Source organism: Pelophylax lessonae, assembly GCF_965119305.1.
Source record: "Pelophylax lessonae genome assembly, chromosome: 9".
Lineage (NCBI taxonomy): Eukaryota > Metazoa > Chordata > Amphibia > Anura > Ranidae > Pelophylax > Pelophylax lessonae.
This window is the reverse complement of record NC_138776.1, coordinates 96432266-96451952: the sequence shown is the minus strand read 5'-3', so window position 1 is coordinate 96451952 and position 19687 is coordinate 96432266. Positions and strand designations below refer to the sequence as shown.

The window sequence follows — 19687 nt, the reverse complement described above, 5'->3', positions numbered from 1 at the left end:
TTCTTCCATCCTTTACAATGCCCCCCTCCTCTTCTTCCATCCTATACAATGTCCCCTCCTCCTCTTCTTCCATCCTATACAATGTCCCCTCCTCCTCTTCTTCCATCCTATACAATGCCCCCCCTCTTCTTCTTCCATCCTATACAATGCCCCCCTCCTCCTCTTCTTCCATCCTATACAATGCCCCCCTCCTCCTCTTCTTCCACCCTATACAATGCCCCACCTCCTGTCATGTGATTTGTTGGCGCACAGGTCAGTGGGCGGGACCCAAGCAGGGCTCCGGCCCCTCCCTCCATTTTCGCTTTGCCTTTTTGAGGCGCGCTGTGAGCCGTACTTATGATGGAGAGGGAAGCTGTGGCGAAAATGGCGGCGTCCGCGGACGGCCAGACCAAGTACGGGCAGTCGGTGAAGGGACTGCTCACCGAGAAGGTCAGCACATGCGGCGCTGACGTCATCGCCCTCACCAAACAAGTGCTGAAGGGATCGCGGAGCTCCGAGGTGAGGGGGCGGCTTCCGGCTAGAGACCGGGGGCTGGGCTTGGGGGAAGAAGGCGGGGCTATAGGGTAGCACAGGTGTAGACTGAGAAGAGGGGATGAGATGATTGGATGTCTGATCCTTCCCTGTACAGTCAGCGTTATACACAGAATATCAATGGACTGACACTGATATACGTCCCTGACACTGATATACATACTATCAATGGACTGACACTGATATACATAATATAGGGACTGATATACATAATATAGGGACTGATACTGATATACGTCCTATAGGGACTGATATACATAATATAGGGACTGCCACTGTTATATATCTTATAGGGACTGACACTGTTATACATCCTATAGGGACTGACACTGATATGCGTCCTATAGGGACTGACACTGATATACCTCCTATAGGGACTGACACTGATATACATCACCTAGGGACTGACAGTGATATACATCATATAGGGACTGACACTGTCCTATATCCTATAGGGACTGACACTGCTATTCCTCACCTAGGGACTGACACTGTTATCCATTATATTGGACTGACACTGTTATACATCAGATAGGTATTGACACTGTTATACACCCTATAGGGACTGACACTGCTATTCCTCACCTAGGGACTGACACTGTTATCCATTATATAGGGACTGACATGGTTATACATCCTATAGGGACTGACACTGTTATACATCATTGAGGGACTGACACTGTCATACTTTATATAGGGACTGACATGGTTATACATCATATAGGGACTGACATTGTTATACATCATATAGGGACTGACATGGTTATACATCATATAGGGACTGACATTGTTATACATCATAGAGGGACTGACACTGTTGTCCACCAGATGGGGACTGACACTGTTGTCCACCAGATGGGGACTGACACTGTCCTCCATCATATACAGTGAGGGGAAAAAGTATTTGATCCCCTGCTGATTTTGTAGGTTTGCCCACTGATAAAGAAATGATCAGTCTATAATTTAATGGTTTATTTTAACAGTGAGAGACCGAATATCAACAAAAAGATCCAGAAAACCACATTTCAAAAAAGTTATAGATTGATTTGCATTTTAATGAGTGAAATAAGTATTTGACCCCCTTCACAAAACATGGCTTGGTACTTGGTGGAAAAACTCTTGTTGGCAATCAGAGGTCAGACGTTTCTTGTAGTTGGCCACCAGGTTTGCACACATCTCAGGAGGGATTTGTCCCACTCCTCTTTGCAGATCCTCTCCAAGTCATTGAGGTTTCGAGGCTGATGTTTGGTAACTCGAACCTTCAGCTCCCTCCACATATTTTCAATGGGATTAATGTCTGGAGATTGGCTAGGCCACTCCAGGACCCTAATGTGCTTCTTTTTGAGCCACTCCTTTGTTGCCTTGGCCGTGTATTTTGGGTCATTGTCATACTGGAATACCCATCCACGACCCATTTTCATTGCCCTGGCTGAGGTAAGGAGGTTCTCTCTCAAGATTTGATGGTCCATGGCCTGGTCCATCGTCCCTTTGATGTGATAAAGTTGTCCTGTCCCCTTAGCAGAAAAACACCCCCAAAGCATAATGTTTCCACCTCCATGTTTGATGGTGGGAATGGTGTTCTTGGGGTCATAGGCAGCATGCCTCCTCCTCTAAAGATGTTGAGTTAAAGCCAAAGAGCTCAATTTTGGTCTCATCTGACCACAGCACTTTCACACAGTTCTCCTCTGAATCATTCAGATGTTCATTAGCAAACTTCAGACAGGCCTGTACATGTGCTGTCTTGAGCAGGGGGACCTTGCGTGCACTGCAGGATTTCAGTCCTTCATGGCGTAGTGTGTTACCATTTGTATTCTTGGTGTCTATGGTCCCAGCTGTCTTGAGATCATTGACAAGATTCTCTTGTTTAGTTCTGGGCGGATTCCTCACCGTTCTCATGATCATTGAAACTCCACAAGGCGAGATCTTGCATGGAGCCCCAGACTGAGGGAGATTACCAGTTTTTTTCTCCTTTGTTCATTGAAGGACACAGCTCCTTATTCTTCTTAACCATTGGGTTATACTGCCCCCTACAGGAGTAGGACACTAGGCAGGAAAGAGCTTGACTACACCTATCGGCAGTTCCAGGGGCTATACACCCACTCTCAGCTATAGGCACTCAGTCTTTTTCTGCCTAGTCAGAAGTAAGGACCTAATTCCTTGCTGGAATCCCTGATCCTGGCAATTTTTTCTTTTTAAATTGATTTTTTGTTTTCCTTTTTTCTTATTTGTTCATGTGAGAACTACAATCAAGTGCTGGACTGGGTGACATACTAGATCATTTAGATCCTAAGGGTCTCCCCAGTCCGGCCAGCAAGTGCGTGCAGACCGCAGCTTGGCGCTAGGTTGGCCGCGACATGACCCCACTGGACAGGGGCTGGCCTGCGAGTTAAACGTCTCGTGAGGATGCATAAGAACTGGCTTCGGTCTGAGTCGCAGTGTTTCCTTCTGGCCGACAGCACCTACATTACGATGAAGGGGTGTCCTGTCAGGAGCTGTGCCCACCCTGTTCCTGGTGTGGTAAGTAACTGTCCCCCCACTACCACTGGAGGGTTTTGGGGTGGACTGGGGCCCTCCTTGAGATGGTCGGACCCATGGGTTCCCCCCCAGCCCCGCTAAAATTTCAGTCACTGAGGTTGTTTTCGTGCCCTGAAACCTCAGATAGTGAGGATGATTCCTCTGCTTCTGCAACCGCGCACAAAAAGGCACTGGTGGACGCACTGAGACTTAAAGTTGGAGGACGCAGCTACAGCTGTGACAGAGACGCAGGTTCCCTTTGGCACTCACAAGCCATCCAGTGCAGCAAAGGAGTTCCCTTTCCCTTCCTATTTTGACAGAATTGTCAATGAAGAGTGGGGACGACCAAAGTGTCTCCTTGGGGTCCCTAGGCGAGTTGCTAGGTGATACCCCTATGAGAAGTCCCTTCTTAAGAAGTGGACTGTTCCAATGGTGGTGGACCCTCCGGTTTCCAGATTAAACAAGGCAACCATGATTCTGGTTGAAGATTCCCCGGCCTTTAAGGACCCGGCTGACAGGAAGGTGGAGGCTGTGGCCCGCCATTTGTACACCTTGGGTGGTTCGGCACTGAGGCGGATTTTCACCATTGCCCTGGTGTCGCAGACTCTGACTGAGTGGGCTAAGCTTTTACGCTGTGACCTGAAGGGAGAACAGCTCCCCCCTGCCTTTGCTGAGCTGGCGGACCAGCTGGTCCAGGGGCTGCAGTTTCTGTGATGCCTCTTTGGATGCAGCTCCCCTAGTGGCTCGGCTCTCTGTTTCGGCAGTGGTCCTTCAGTGTGTCTTTTGGCTCAAATGCTGGTCTGCGGACCAGACTTCTAAAAAGGCCTTGACTGATCTTTCATTTTAAGGAGACCGCCTGTTTGTTGCTACCCTGGATGACCTCAATAAGGGCCTCACAGGGGAAAGAGTACCTTTCTTCTGCAGGCTACTAAGGGCAGGGACCCTCGTCCTAGACGTGGGCCCTCCTTCTCGGCTCATAAGAAGTTGTTTTGTCCCTCAGAGTCAACTGACAAGGGATCGGAGCCCTTCGGGGCCTCCTATGGAGGATCCAAGCGAACTTTGTCTGGCAAGTCAAGTGTGGGCTTTTCCAGACCCGCGGACAAGGCCCCTTCAGCAGGAAGGTGCGCACTCACCCGTGTCTGGGGTGGGGGGACATCTTTGCTGTGGGTCCACAAGGTAATTCGGTCTGGCTACAACAAGTTGCGTTCTTACCCTCTGGTAAGTTTCTTCCCTCTGATATGCGACTGTCCCCGGTCTGCTTACAGGGTCTTTTTTGGGGCGGTACAAGTTCTTTTACTTTACAGGTGATGGTTCTGACTTCGGAACATTTTTAGGGGTTTTACTCAAACCTGTTTACAGTCCCCAGGAAGGAAGGCAAGGTGCGTCCAATTCTGGACCTCAAGGCGCTGAACTGCTTTGTGCGGGTTCAAAAGTTCAGGGGGATTTTCTTCTCCATCGACATCAAGGACGCTTACCTTCACATTCCAATATGTGTCGGTCTCTAGAGCTTCCTCCGCTTTGCTGTGGGAGAGGAGCATTATCAGTTTGTGGTGTTACCTTTTGGTCTGACCTCTGCTCCTTGGGTCTTCACAAAATTGTTGGCCCCGGTTGCAGCATTGTTATGCCAATGGGGGATCGTGGTACTGGGCTACTTGGACGCCCTCCTTCTGCGAGCGGAGTCTCCTACTGCTCTGGTGGAAAACCGGAAATTCACCATAGAAGCTTGAGGGAGTTTGGCTGAATTCTGAATTTTCAGAAGTCTGCTCTGGTTCCATCCACAAGCTGTACTATCTGGGTCTGACTCTGGACTCGGCCTTAGCCAGAGTGCTCCTTCCTTTGGACAAAATCCATAAACTACAGGCTGCAAGTCGTCTCCTGCTGTCCAGCAGATGGTCATCCCTCCAGAGACTTGCATGCGGGTGCTGGGCCTGATCGTGTCTACCTTCGAGGTGGTTCTGTTTGCACAGTTCCATACGAGGTCCCTGCAGGGAGATTCTGACCAGAAGGGACAAGAATCCGCAGTCTCTGGACAATCAGACCTGACTGAGCCAGGGAAGGAAAGAGTCCCTGATATGGTGGCTTTATTCTTAAGCGCTTCGGCTGGACAAATCCTTCCTCCCCTTGTATTGGAAAGTGGTCCTCACAGATGCCAGCCTGTCTGGTTGGGGAGGCGTCCTCTGCAAATATTCTGCTCAGAGGATCTGGCCACTGGAAGGTCACTGGAGGGGGAAAACTGGCAGTTGGATTACCTCAGTCGGCAGGCGTTGGACCAAGGGGAGTGGTCCCTTCATCCGGAGGTGTTTCATCAGTTGTGTCTTCGGTGGGGCATCCCGAGGAGGATCTGTTGGCTTCCCGGCTCAACAGAAAGGTGCAGAGGTTTGTGGCTCGGTCACGGGATCCTCTGGTGGATGCCACAGATGCACTGGTTGCCCCATTGGGCCAGTATCGTCTGATTTACGCCTTCCCTCCTCTTAATCTTCTGCCAAGACTTCTACGCAGGGTTTACCTGGCAGCTACAGAGTCTTTTAGGAAGTCAGACTCACTATTTGTGCTCACTGATGGGCCTCGGAAAAGGTTGTTCGTTTCCTCTGCAACCATTTCCAGATGGATCAAACAGACGGTGGTTCAGGTCTATTCTATCCAGGGTCTGGTTCTTCCTTTTCCCTGTCAAGGTGCATTCTACTCGGGCACTCAGTGCTTCCAGGGGTTTCCGTCATCAGGCGTCAGTGACGCAGGTTTGCAAGGCAGCTTCCTTGTTATCGGTGCACACTTTCACAAAGTTCTATAAAGTGGATGTGTTGGCATCTGCGGATACTTCCTTTGGACACAAGGTTTTTGCAGGCTGCTGTTTAGAGGATCTGGTCCTCTTTGAGGGTGTATTGTTTTTTTTTTTTTTTTTTTTTTTTCAGGTGGGCTCCAGTTGTTTTGGTTGAGCTCCTGTTACCTGGTTGGCTATAGTTTAGGGGGCAGTTTAACCCAATGGTTAAGAAGTTGAGGAGCTGTCAATGAACATCAGAGGAGTGGATTTTACGGTAAGTCAAAAATCCAATTATTTTGCTAGAAAATTATTCGGAACCCCCAGACAGTGTGTATATGTATGTGTGTGTATATGTATGTGTGTGTGTGTGTGTGTGTATATATATATATATATATAGCAGAGACCCTAGAGAATAAAATGGCGGTCGTTGCAATATTTTATGTCACACTGTATTTGCACAGCGCTCCTTCAAAAGCAATTTTTTGCGAAAAATACACTTTAATGACTTAAAAAAACAAAACTTTAAAGTTAGCCCAATTTTTTTGTATAATTTGAAAGATGTCACACCGAAATCATTATCTTTATTCTAAGCAAAAAAATTGTGATTCTCATTCTATTCAGAATCGTGCAGCTCTAACGTGAAGTGTAAACAATTATTTGAGTCCATTCTCAATCCAGCGCTGTGCTGGTCTGCTGCAGCTCTTCTCCCCTCTTCCTGGTCTCACAGAAGGCTCTGAGAATCTGGGAGCCATTGACTCCTGCTACTTTCAGTCAAAACCAGTGTGGGTCAAGCTGCTCTGTGTGTTTTTATGGACACACACAGCCAAGCTTGGAGCGCATGAGTGCCCACACAGCAGCTGACTTGCTATTAGAGCATTCAAAGAAGAGGAGGACAGCGCACTGGAAGGGGACCCCAGCAGAGGAGGATCTGGGCCACTCTGTGCAATACTGTTTCACAGAGGAAGTAAGTTTAAACCTGCGTTTTATTTTTTGTTTGTTTTTTATAAGGGGAAAAAAGGGTTTATATTCACTTTAAGTATGGCCATCAGGCTATATTTTGGAAATTTTCTTTGGATAAAATTTTTATCACGGATACCAAGTTTTTGACACTTTTAAAAACACCCGTGAAAGAAATCCTGAAAACATGACCTGTTGGGGGTACTTGAGGACTGAGATTGGGAACTACTGCTGTAAAGATATAATGAATTGTAGCTTAAAGAAATCAAGGGTGCTTCGACCCCCAAAATGTCTTTCAAGTCCAGGTATATTGTAGTTTGCAAGCATATGAAAAAATACACTTTTTTTTTTTTTTTTTTCTAGCTTCTTGGCCATGCGGCCAGAAACATGGTGATGCAAGAAGATTCCATTTTACATTCAGAAGATGTAAGTAAATCCAATCATACAACACACTAAGGAGAAGTGTACTAAATACAGTTGCTGCACAGCTACAATTCAGACACCGTTTTATATATTGAGGATTACCAGGCCTTAAATTTGATGACTGCATTAGTATTTTTTAAAGGACAAGTTCACCTTTGGGAACATGTTACATGTTCCACACATTTTTTAGGACGTACCATGTTCCCACTCCAGCAGCCTATTCCTGAATCCCCCCTCCCTTTGTGACAGCGGGCTGGGATCTTCTGCCTGCACCCACTTTGAAAAGAATGTGGCTGCCCACACGACCGCGTCATTCATTCACAGAGTTCTGTTAATGAATGAACTACAAGTACTGACAGCCTTTGCTGCTGACGGCTTGTAGTGTTCCATGAACTACTAGGGCGCTAGTCAGCCACTCTAGTTAGTTCTTTGAGTCTTCCTGTCACAACGTAACTGCCTTCTTGTATGAGGTATGAGCAAACAGACACACTGACAGTCTGCATGCGCCTGAGATTGCACATGTGATCTGCTGAAAATAAAAATAAATAAATGCTCATTTTTTTACCTGCAAAAATGTGCATTTATTTATTTATTTTTTAGAAAGAAGGACTTATCCTTTGAAGGCTAAGAACATTTGCCGCAAGTACAGAAAATACATGCTGATCATGCCAGTAATGCCCTTGTCACTTCCTGTGAGATGAATAAAAAGCACAAACAATGTTATCTTTCTTCTGTACACAACTAATTCCATCAGCCTTGTAATGGAGATGGAGGACAGACATGTTTTAAAGAGGTTGTAAACTCGGTAAAATATATATTTTTTTTTTTTTACAACCTGAAAGAGAAATACATAATGAGCTAGTATGCATCGCATACTAGCTCATTATGAAATACTTACCTTAGAACGAGCCCCCGCCGTGCCGTCCGCTCACCTCTATGACGGGCGCCCGTCTTCCGGGATCGCGGCATCCAGCCATCTGATTGGCCGGAGCCGCGGTGACGTCACTCCCACGCACGTGCGCGGGAGCCGACAGTCACGGCACGGGGCTCTGAAGGAACGGCACGAGCGGCCGTTCCTTCAGAGCGCATGCGCCAGTGACGTCACTGGATGCATCGAAGGTAAATATCTCCTAAACGGTACATGTTTGGGAGATATTTACAGTACCTATAGGTAAGCCTTATCATAGGCTTACCTATAGGTACAACTTGCAGAGGAGGGTTTACTTCCTCTTTAAGTCCAGCCTGGGTGTCCACACTTACTCCTCCACTGTATTAGTGGAAGAGAGCCATTGTTACCACCCAGACTGAAAATGTGTTATTTACAGGATTTCCATGTAAAAATAACTGAAAAAAAATCAGTTAAAGGCTGGTAAACTGCAGTATACAGTGGGTATGAAAAATAATCACGCCCTTTACAATAATCACATTTTGTGGCTTTGCAATGAAGACCCTCCATTATTGTTTTATCCAGCTTTTTCTACTAGTGACATAAGGGGGGTGGGTGATCCTTTTTCCAACTCAGTGATTCTGTTTTTTTTTTCTGACATGTTGGTGTTCTATCTTTTACTTGGATGTTATAAGTTGCACTGAGTAAATACAACTGGATAAAACAAAAACTGTGTCTGTCTTCATTTCTGGCTGCAAAGCAACAAAATGTGATTAAGGGGTGTTTCTTTTCTATACCCACTGACCCTAAATAAAAACACTATTGTTTTTGTTTTTGGGTTTAGATACACTTTAAGTGATTATCAGAGTGGACTGAAGGGTGTAAATGCTAATGTAATTGTAGTGGAAGAATGCGTCCAAAAGGCTCCACTTGCTAGGGCTTGCTATGTGTCCCGATTAAAGGGCATTTAATAAGGCCATTAACCATGCCAATCAGCTGAGTCTGGCTTCTCAGTCTGTATGAATCTTGTTTGGTGTGGATTTTTCTTATTCAGCTCCAGTATGAACTGCTGAATCTCTTAACAGTTTGATCCACAGAGATCTTTGACCTGATCTTAAACATTTAAAGGACAAAAGTCCATACCATGGGGACGATATGTCTTCTATCAAGCCCTACCTATGTACATTCAACTCCTGAGAAGCCCCATTAGATATCAAAAAGACAAGTGCTAGAATATGTGGGCCTCAGCTCCTTACTGGTACTTTTAGTAAATTTACAGACATGGCTGGTTTACATTATGGCAAAGCAAAGATCAGTGACCATTTGCAGCAACCAGTACTGGAACCAATCGATGTCTTTTATATTGCAGGAATCCGATCGATTGAAGTCATTAGATTTTGTATGGCCGTGTCAAAGTAGAACCAAAGGCAACACCTTTTTTTTTTTTTTCTTTTTTCATTTTTGGATAGAGTAAGGGAGGGTTATAACCTGTTAGTATTTTTTTTTCTACATCTGCATCCCATTGGGGAGATTTCCCTTCACTTCCTGTCCAATAGCAAAAACAGGAAGTGAGAGGGAATCCCTGGTTGCCACCAAGGTTACCAGAACTAGTATCCCCAATGGACGATTTCCACTCTATTTCTGTTCTTGCGAAAACCTAAAATTTTTGGATTTTCTTTCACTTTCACTCTCGGTAATAACAGTAAACACAAATCGGGTGAATCTCCCAAAGAGCAGCAATAAAAACCTGACAGGTGTTCAAATCCCTCTCCACTCAATCCAAAATTAACCCCTTGGCGTATGCAAATAAACTGCACCACTGGACTGACTGGCCTTTTTTTCGTGGGGTGGCTTATTTGCGCTTCTTTCCTTGTGCTGGGAGCACACTGCATGGCGCACTCCCAGCACATCAATAAAAGCTACCGGGGTATTGCTGAGAGCCCCAGGCCCCCTACTAACGATCGGGACCTGGAACGCCCAATTCCGGGTCACTTGATCGCTGTGATAGCCTCTGATTTGCTATCATAGTGATCAGTCACTGTGAAGCCTGCTTCTTTGTTTGAATGGAGGAAAGAGCTACATTGTGTATCTTTCTGTTCTTGCAGAGAGAAAAAAAAAAAAAAAAAATAAGGTAAAAAAATACCTAGATCAAAGCTCGATCTAGGTCAGTGTTTGGGTCAAAGGTCAATGCCAGAATTTTTTTCTTCTTTTAAATTAGTATCAGTGTGTTTTTAGGTAGGATAAAAAAAAAAGCAAAATGCACACTATGGTTTCTGGGCTGTACTACAGGTACAAACCACAACTAACATACACATATCTGTTTTCACTGCGATTATCAGGAGCAGGAGAATTTATTTTGGATTGTTCTTTGGTAGAAGGATATGGTAGTAGCAAGAAATATGCAGATACATTTTTAAAAAAATTGGATTTTTCACTTAAGGCCTCTTTCACACGGGCGTTCCGTATGTCCGTATATCACCCAATCCGTTTGCGGGTGATATACGGACATAATGCATGTCAATGGGATTGCGGATGTCAGCGTTTTTTGTAACGGAACAGAACCCTATTTTTCTTCCGTTTAAAAAACGTAAAGGACGCAAAATCGGATGTCAGCAGTGTCATCCGCTGACAGCCGCAATCCCATAGACCAAGGCTCGACAAACCCCAGGCGCCAGGTCGCATTTGCGACTAGAATTAGCGACCTGGCGCCTGGGGTGCCCTGCAGGAGGTGTCCTGTCCCTTTTGCGCCCCCACCTCCTCCCCGAGTGCACGGACTTGTGCGCTGCCCAAAAATTGAGGCCCCGGCTTTTCGGCCTTCTTCTGTGAGTGAGAGAGGCTTCCAATGGGGAACTGGCGCCCTCTTGTGGTGGCCGGGAGTAATGACTTTCCACTGCCTGTTCTCAATGCAATGAGAGGGAAGTTTTTGCAGGCTTCATCTCCCTATCCAGTTACCTTTGCTTAAAGGTAAGTGGACAGGGAGTGTGGTTATTATTATTAATTTATTTTTTAAATGAAAAAAAAAAAAATAATTTTTTAACTATTAAAAAAAAAAAATGTATTCTTTTTTTTTTTTTTTTTTCAATTATTATTAAAAACAACTATATGTATGTATGTGTGTGTGTGTGTGTATATGTATGTATGTATATATGTATGTGTATATATATAATCTTTTTTTTTTTTTTTCCCCTCCATCGCCATGCCACAGCCGAAGGCCCCTTTCACACGGGCTGTCTGATCAGGTCCGCCTGTCAGTTTTTCAGGCAGACCTGATCGGACCCTTCATTCTCCTCTATGGAGCAGTAATCTGCCGCCATCTGATCCTGTCCACCAAAAACAGACGGATGGTTGTTCTATTTTCTATCCATCCCGACCGTGGATCGGATCAGATGGCAGTGGATGGAAAGAGACAGTCTGTTTCCATCCAATTTCGCTATAGAGGAGAGTGGGGTTCTAGTCGTATTTACGTGTAAATTTAGTATCCGTTTTATTAAATAAAGCTTGGTTGTTTTAAAAAAAAAAAAAAACTGGCTCCTAACTTTTTTAGCTGGCTCCTAGATTTCAGGCAAATTTGTCAAGCCCTGCCATAGACATACATTATGTCCGTATATCATCTGCAAACGGATGGGATGATATGCGAACATACGGACCGGATGACACAAAAAAAAGTGTCAGAGCGGATCGAAATACGGTCCGCTCCGTGTGAAAGAGGCCTTACGTAAAATGAATTTCTCTGATGTTAATTGCTGGACACAGCACCTTCTTTTATTTTTATATATATATATATATATATATATATATATATATATATATATATATATATATAAAATATAATATAAAGATCCACCTCGGGATGCCCCACCGGAGACACAACTGATGAAACGTCTCCCGATGAAGGGATCACTCCCCGTGGTCCATTGTCTTCCGGCAGCACACCGATATATGGAAATAAGCCAAATTGCACATACATAGTATAAAACTGCTTCAATAAGATTTATTTAAAAAGGTCAAAAACACTTACAGACATCCACAGGTAACCAGCATGTAGAAAACAGAGTGATTACAGATAGGAAAATGCGGCGTTGACGCGTTTTGTCATATATGACTTATTCATAGGATTTAAATAGTGTATATTATGAGTGCGCTAACCTGTGTTGGGGAGGCAGCACTTAACTCTAAGAACTAGAGAATGCAATAAATGGGAATAAAATAAGCACGCTTTCCAGAAATTTGTGCAAGTGACAAAAAAGAAAATGCTATATAAGAAATAGCAAGGTATAAATAACTTAAATCCACCAAAGAAAAAACTACTATCACAAAAGCTGTTTGGTGGCAATTAGTGTAACAACACCCCATAAAGTGTAGATATCCCACACTGAGAAGAAACAAATGGCAAAAACTTTCCACAAAGTTTGCACAAATAGGGAAAGAAAGTCCTTTCGGACACAAGTCCATTGGTTTCTTCAAATTAAATTTCCTGTGAAGAGTGAATGTGTCCAAAACACTTGTATCTTCAACCAAGGACAGGGTGGGGCATGCACAGTGGATGGCTCCTTACCAAAAAGATACCAATAATTGGCAGTCAATATGAATCTTGCTTCCGCTGGAGCTCCATTCCCAGCGGAAGCCCATTCGGGGAAAACGCGTAGGACATAGGAGAGCCGCGCCATCACTATTTCTGCATGGACCGCACTTCAGGCGGCCGTGCCAGCTTGAAAACTTGTTTGTTTATTCTTCGTTCTATGTAAGTGCAATTTTCAATAAATCCATGTTGTTTTAAAGATAATGCACTATTAGTCTGCTTCTTCTGTTTGACCCCCCCCCCCCTTTGAGGACCCAATTTCCTTTGATCGGTATCGGTGATGGAGCAAAGGAGAGGACTGACCTTCCACACTGCCCTTCACATTTCAAGTCTAATATATACTGTATGTCATTTCTGGTAAGGAGCCATTCGCTATATTTTCTTCACAAGCACGAGGTGTATATGGAAAGGAGGGGACGATACACTGTGAGGATACAGGCCGTCGATTCATCTTGACTGCCAATTATTGGTATCTTTTTGGTAAGGAGCCATCCACAGTGCATGCCCCACCTTGTCCTTGGGTGAAGATACAAGTGTTTTGGACACATTCACTCTTCACGGGAAATTTAATTTGAAGAAACCAATGGACTTGTGTCCGAAAGGACTTTCTTTCCCTATTTGTGCAAACTTTGTGGAAAGGTTTTGCCATTTGTTTCTTCTCAGTGTGGGATATCTACACTTTATGGGGTGTTGTTACACTAAAATCTCTGTTCAGTGATGTCCACAAGTCCGGTACTCTCCCTCCTGATTGGCTGAGACACAGCCGCAGTGCCATTGGCTCCTGCGGCTTTCAGTCAAAGTCAGCCAATCAGGAAATAGGGGGCTGGGCCGAACGGCAGCTCCGTGTCCGAACGAACACACGGAGCTGCAACTCGGCTCAGGATGCCCATAGCAAGCTGCTTGCTGTGGGGGCAATCGATAGGAGTGAGGGGCCAGGAGCAGCAAATGAGGGACCCAAGAAGAAGAAGGATCCAGGCTGCTCTGTGCAAAGCCACTGCACAGAAGAGGTAAGTATAACATTTTTGTTATTTAAGAAAAAAAAAATGACTTTACAATCACTTTTAAAGGAAAACAAAACTTGGTAGTCGCTGTTTATTACCAAAATTGAACAAATAATCTATATAAATTAACGCTTTACTGATCATTTACAGAGCCTCAGAAAAATGGCGATTATAACAACACATCTACAGTACCAGTAAGTTCTCATTATTGTGTCCTCGATTCTGTTTTATTACTTCTGCTAAAGATCCAAAACTTCCACTAACACGTTTCTTTACCTTATTCCAGACAAGAAGCCATACAGAAAAAGTAAGTCTAGATAACAAGCAGTGTCCTGTTTATATAGGTTGTAAATGTTTGCTACTCTTTTCTTTGTACTTCCATTTTATTACAGTTTTGCCTGTTTTTTTCTAGAACTGATGAAGGTAGAAACTGACACTACTTTGAGAAAATTATTTTTACAAGTTTGGATCCTTTGAACGTCAGGTTTGAGCTTAATGCATGCATCAATATTGGGGTCGTACAGCGTTCAGAGCCTGTTTAATGACATTCCTGAGACCTGATGCCACGATGCATTTTACCACTTCAAAATTGGGCACTCAGCGCTGTCACATTTTGAATGACAATTGCACGGTTATGCAACGTTGTACCCAAATTAGATTATATCATTTTGTTTCACACAAATAGAGCTTTATTTTGTTGGTTTTTAATCACAACAGTGATGTAATGCGTGCACTTCAATTTTATGTACAGGAAACTGGTCATATTCATAAAACGGAGAGCTTGTTTGTGCTGCCAGAAGGCCCCAGGAAGGGGTTGGCAGCATCTAAATCCATGATTTCCTGTTGGACGCCAGATTATTACCCAGGCATATGGTTTAGTAGGTTTAGTAGGAAAGGTCCCACCTTTTCCTGTAAAGGCACATTCTACCAGAGGAGCAGGTGCCTCTTGGGCACATCGCCATCAAGCCTCTATGGCTCAGATTTGCAAGGCCGCGACCTGGTCGTCGGTGCATATGTTCACTCGTTTCTATAGAGTGGATGTTGGGACCCAGGAGGAGTCTGCTTTTGGCCGCAGTGTACTGCAGGCAGCAATGTAATCCTTTTGTTAAGGGTCAGATGGCAGTATTGTTTTGGTGTCTCCTTCCCCTCAGTTGCATTGCTTTGGGACGTCCCATATGTTCCGATTATGGCTCTGTGTCCCGTGATGTATGCAAATAATTTTTTTTTTTTTATACAACTTACCTGTAAAAGCCATTTCTTGAAGTACATCACTGGACACAGAGGTCCCTCCCCACTTCTATGGGGTCTTTTATTGCTTGCTACAAAACTGAGGTACTTCCTGTGTGGGAGGGGTAATTTAGGGGGTCATCAATTCTGATTGGTTGCCAGTGTCCTTCACCTATAGGTGGCCTATATAACCCATATGTTATGATTATGGCTCTTTGTCCCGTGATGTACTTCAAGAAATTGATTTTACATGTAAGCTGTATTAAAAATCCATTTTTTTTTCTGTCAGAAAATTTTGTAAATAAGTAATATTCCCCCTTCTCTGATGTGTGCTGATTAGGTGACACTGATTGGCACTAATAGACTGCACTAATGGGCACTGATGAGGAGGCGCTGCTAATATGCCGCACTGATAGATGGCACTGATATGCCGCACTGTTTAGCAGTGATGGGTGGCACTGATAGGCGGCACCTTTGGCCAAAGATAGGTGGCACAGATTGGCAAAACTGATGGTTACAGATTGGCATCACTGATGGTCACTGTTGGGGCTGGATTGATAATCAGTACAGGTCTCCCCTGTGAAAAGATGCTACTGATTAGCTCTCATCTCCTTACACTCGGTCAGTGTTAGGCGAGGAGAGCCAATTACCGGCACTTTCGTGTTTCCGTGGGTAAAGAGCTGCGTCATCGGCTCTTTACAGAGATCGGGGTTGCGCCGTGTCCCAGAGTACCTGTGGGCGCGCAAGAGTGATGAGACTAGGGAATTGTCATAAGACATCTTCCCAAAACGAGAGGGGATCCCGCCCGCTGTATAGTATAATGAGGTGGTTAAGGAGGTGACTGCATGTAGTGTAAAGCACCAACAAGAGAGGCGATCCCGTCCGCCGTATAGTATAATGAGGTGAGTGCATGTAGTGTAAAGCAGCCACATGTGCATTGATGTTTGCTCTAAACACACACTACATGCATTTGGAAGATGCATCAGTGCACATGTGGGTGCTGTATACATCTCCCTATACGCTATTGTGTACAGCTGCATATTCAAATGCATCTCAATGGGCAGGGGCAGTGGATCGCAGTAATGTCATTATATGGGCTCTGGGCTCTGTACAGCTGTGTGCAAGCCTTAGAGTGGAGGAAAACCGGTGGAAAGTGTTTATAAACCCATAAAATCTATCTACAAAATACAGTTATAAATTATAAATTGTTTTCCCAAAATATTGTGGAAGCGCGCATTAAATTGCTGAATAACATATTAAATTCAGAACCACACTCCAAATCGGATCAGTCACGTTCCTTAGTAAGCATGCAGGCTTCAGTTAAAGCCCACGCCTCTCTGGTGCGTTTCACGCTGATTGGTCTTAGTTGTAGTGGCTCTCTACGACTAAGCCCAATCTGTGAAACACATCAGAGGTGCGTGGCTAAGATGCGGGGACTGTGACTGAAGCCTGCATTCTTACTAAGGAATGTAATTGATTTGGTTAGAGTGCGGTCCTGGATTTAATATTGCAGCAGACAAACAGAGAGGATGTTCTCCTGAAGGGGCCAGCACCCAGTGTGGGGGGAGAGAGCCACCAAGAGGGGGCGCAGTAGACTTTTGAGCGGCTCTCTTCTCTTTACAGTATACAGTAATCCCCCGCTCCATCGCGGTTCAGTTTTTGCGGTCCCGGTAATTCGCGTTTTTTTTTGTAATGTTATTTTACTATATAAATCATTAAAAATGAAATATTTTTGTGTTTTTCATAGCTCTTGCTATGTCTCTTAATATCTTTTATGTGTTTAAATGAGTTTCTATTGTTTTAAAAGTGTGTTTAAAGACCTTAAAATGCTTTTACACGTACAGTGACAGTAAAAAATTCATGCCTACAATGCATTTTAATAGGGTTTTTCTATTTCGCGGAATTTCACTTTTCGCGGCTGGGTCCGGAACGTAACCCCCGCAATGGAGGGGGGTTTACTGTATTGTCCAATACCATAAGTGAAACTATTTTTTTTTCCTTTTTTGGGATACAGCACAATACACATTAGTTTATGTATAATGAGGTGAATCCCTTACTTGTATGTGTCTACTTCTGCTACAGATCTCCTCTTTTCCTTGTTATGTCCACCCAATGCCATTTTTACTTGCAGCTGTTGCTACACAGAAAAGTTGTGCCACCCACCTGGCCCCTTCTGCCCTCTCTTCCATTCACATTGCATTCTGTGAATAGGTGGTGGAGCAGTTAAAGTACAGGTTTGCTCTGTCCACTCACAGAATGTGTTGCATTGTGGGGTTAAAGTAATACAAGTTCCGTGAATGGCAGAGGGTGAGGACCAGACAGGCGGCACAACTTTTCTGTGTAGCCAAGGCTGCAGTTAAAGCGGAGTTCCGGCCTCAAATACCTTTTTTAATGAAAAATACCCCTATAATACTAATCCATCGCCCTTTACAGAACCGCTATTCTCATACTTACAAGGTGTACGGTATTGGATTTTAGTCAAAATCTTAGTTTTAAAAACGCTGTCTGGGCGCGGCCATCTTGGATGTGGACATCTGAAGCCGCAGTGTAATCTGCTGTGTCCTTCTTCCTGATTCCAGGGAGTGTTCTGGGAGTTCTTCCTGATTCCAGCCTCCTGGGAGTGATGACAAACAGCTCCCAGGATGCAATGCAAAGGAGGAAGTGATGTCGGTAGCCGTGACCACTGAGGGGGGAGAAGGACGAAGTACAATAAAAAATGCCCTGAAAATAAGGTAAGGGACCCCCGAAAAAAAAATGAAAATGCCCAATTGTTGATCAGCATAGCGAGCGCTCCAGGAATCACTAAAGTTGCAAAACAGGCCGGAACTCCACTTTAACTCTTACAGTGGCGGAGGGCAGCTGCTGAGGACAGCATCGGTTGGTTTTGAGGATAGGAAGGTGTGTAGCTGAAGGAGACATCTTCAGGTAATGTAATACACACCATTACTCATAACTGATATGTATGGTGCTGTATGCTGAAAAAAATGTATATACTAAACTTTAGGTTTATATCCTATTTAAAATGAAAAAAAAAAAAAAAGTCTGCATTCGGACCTTCTTGAATGTCTCCACAACTTTTAAAAAATCTTCACATCATTAGATTTTTCTTCTTGACAGCTCACAATAAAGACCTGCTCACCTTGTCCTGTTGAAATATAATCAAAAATTGGCTATCAAACGTTATTATGTCATGAATATCAGCCCTCTAAATCCAAATAATGACCAGTAATATTATTGACAGCCCTATCTTTTGAAAGTGTATCTGTAACTTTGCCCATTCAGGACAAAGTGACAGGTTCTCATGATGGGGCACTTCCCAAGGCACTTATATTCCCTTTCCTGCGCTCCCTCACCAGGTCAAGCTTGGTGGTTAGCTACTCAGATTAACTGCATCCTAGGGGGTCAGGGATAATGTTCCCCTATACCCAGAAATGCTTAGCGCTTACACAGACAAGCAGCACATGGACCTGAATTTCTCAGTGAGAATAAGAAAAGAAAAATTGGTTTTAATATTACAGCTTAATGAAGCTGTAGCAAGAGCTGCGGGGGCCACATGCAGATACAGGTTTCCTCTAAAGTTAGGAGGAATTCCTTACCTTCACTACTGACGCCTCATGTCTTTGGTGTTGCAGTTTTCTTCTCCCTGTATCGTACATGGTCCCTTCACCCTGATTTGGAATGTGCACTGTTACCTATTCCCAACCCTCCTTTGTACCCAGGTAAACTGCTGGGGCAGGATGGGGTGCTCCTAACCTTCCAGGTGATCTTTTCAGCAAATAAAGATGGATGTGGTCGTGGATGATGGTCCATTATTCACCATTGTAGATGCTTGTGTTTAAACTAAATAAATGCAGCATGACTTGTTTTTCTTATCCTCTGCTTCACGTATAGTGTTGAACAATCCTCAAACCTCCAGGACCAGTTGAAGCATCTGTTGAAGTGAGAAAATTCCAGGGACGCTGCCTACTACAGATCCAAAGCTGCTTGTATATTGCTATTTGCTTGACAGCTCCTGGATGTGCTCCTTATCAGTGGATTGTTAATACTTGAACAGACCTTTAATATGTTTAATTTTTGTATCTGTATTTTTTTCAATTCTGTGTAATATTATTTATGACGGCTCTTTAAAGATTGCATTGGCCTTAATGTTCATCTAAGAAAAATCAGGTGCAAGCTCAGATACATGAACACCCTGTTATCCTACAGAGAGGTGTGCATGTTATAGAGAAGAATCCTGACTTGTAACCGAAAGTCAGTCTTTTCATGTGGAGCAATCTTGGGATCAGGGACATCCATGGCACATAGGAGAAGAATATAGGGGGAACAAAAGGAATGTTTGTTAGGTTTAACATCAAGGGGAACGTCCTTTCTGGAAGTGACTGAGGGTAAGGCTATCAGCTTCCAAAAAGTCACATGCAGCAGGTCTGAAAATGAATTGCTCCCATATTTCCAAAATGGGGTCAAGGACGATCCCCAGTCATTTCTATTCAATGCTCATGCAGCTAGGTGAAAAAAGAATCTGTTCTCGGTTAAGAAAAATTCAATATGTCACATGACCTGTCATGACATTGCTCTTATAAAAAACCCATGCCACAGAAAATACAGAGGCTGTCATTACTAAGCTCCTTCTGCAAATTCTTAATTGCTTGGCTTTCACGCCGGTTCCTCTGATTTCAGTACTCAGAGTCATGAACCTGGAACATGCATGCAGCTAATAAAGTCAGAACAAAGTCGCAACTCCTTAGGCCCCTTTCACAATGACAGACCGTTTGGGTTCAACTGTTGGGTTGGCTGGCTGTTGGGACTGGTGG

At 44.1% G+C, this 19687-nt stretch overlaps 1 protein-coding gene across 1 annotated transcript; it reads left to right on the top strand.

The window, feature by feature from the left end:
- The first annotated feature begins 311 nt into the window (after positions 1 to 311).
- On the top strand, positions 312 to 19051 carry BORCS7 (BLOC-1 related complex subunit 7). The gene is made up of 5 exons (XM_082268406.1): positions 312 to 498; positions 7124 to 7186; positions 13800 to 13843; positions 13936 to 13956; positions 18768 to 19051. The coding sequence occupies exons 1-5, from the start codon at positions 337 to 339 to the stop codon at positions 18817 to 18819; spliced, it is 342 nt and encodes a 113-aa protein (XP_082124532.1). The 5' UTR covers positions 312 to 336; the 3' UTR covers positions 18820 to 19051.
- Positions 19052 to 19687: the final 636 nt, after the last annotated feature.

Coding starts and splice junctions, on each gene's coding strand:
- BORCS7 (XM_082268406.1), top strand. CDS start 337: ATGATGGAGAGGGAAGCTGTGGCGAAAATGGCGGCGTCCGCGGACGGC. Junction 499..7,123: donor AGGGATCGCGGAGCTCCGAG/GTGAGGGGGCGG, acceptor TTTTTTTTCTAG/CTTCTTGGCCATGCGGCCAG. Junction 7,187..13,799: donor CCATTTTACATTCAGAAGAT/GTAAGTAAATCC, acceptor GATCATTTACAG/AGCCTCAGAAAAATGGCGAT.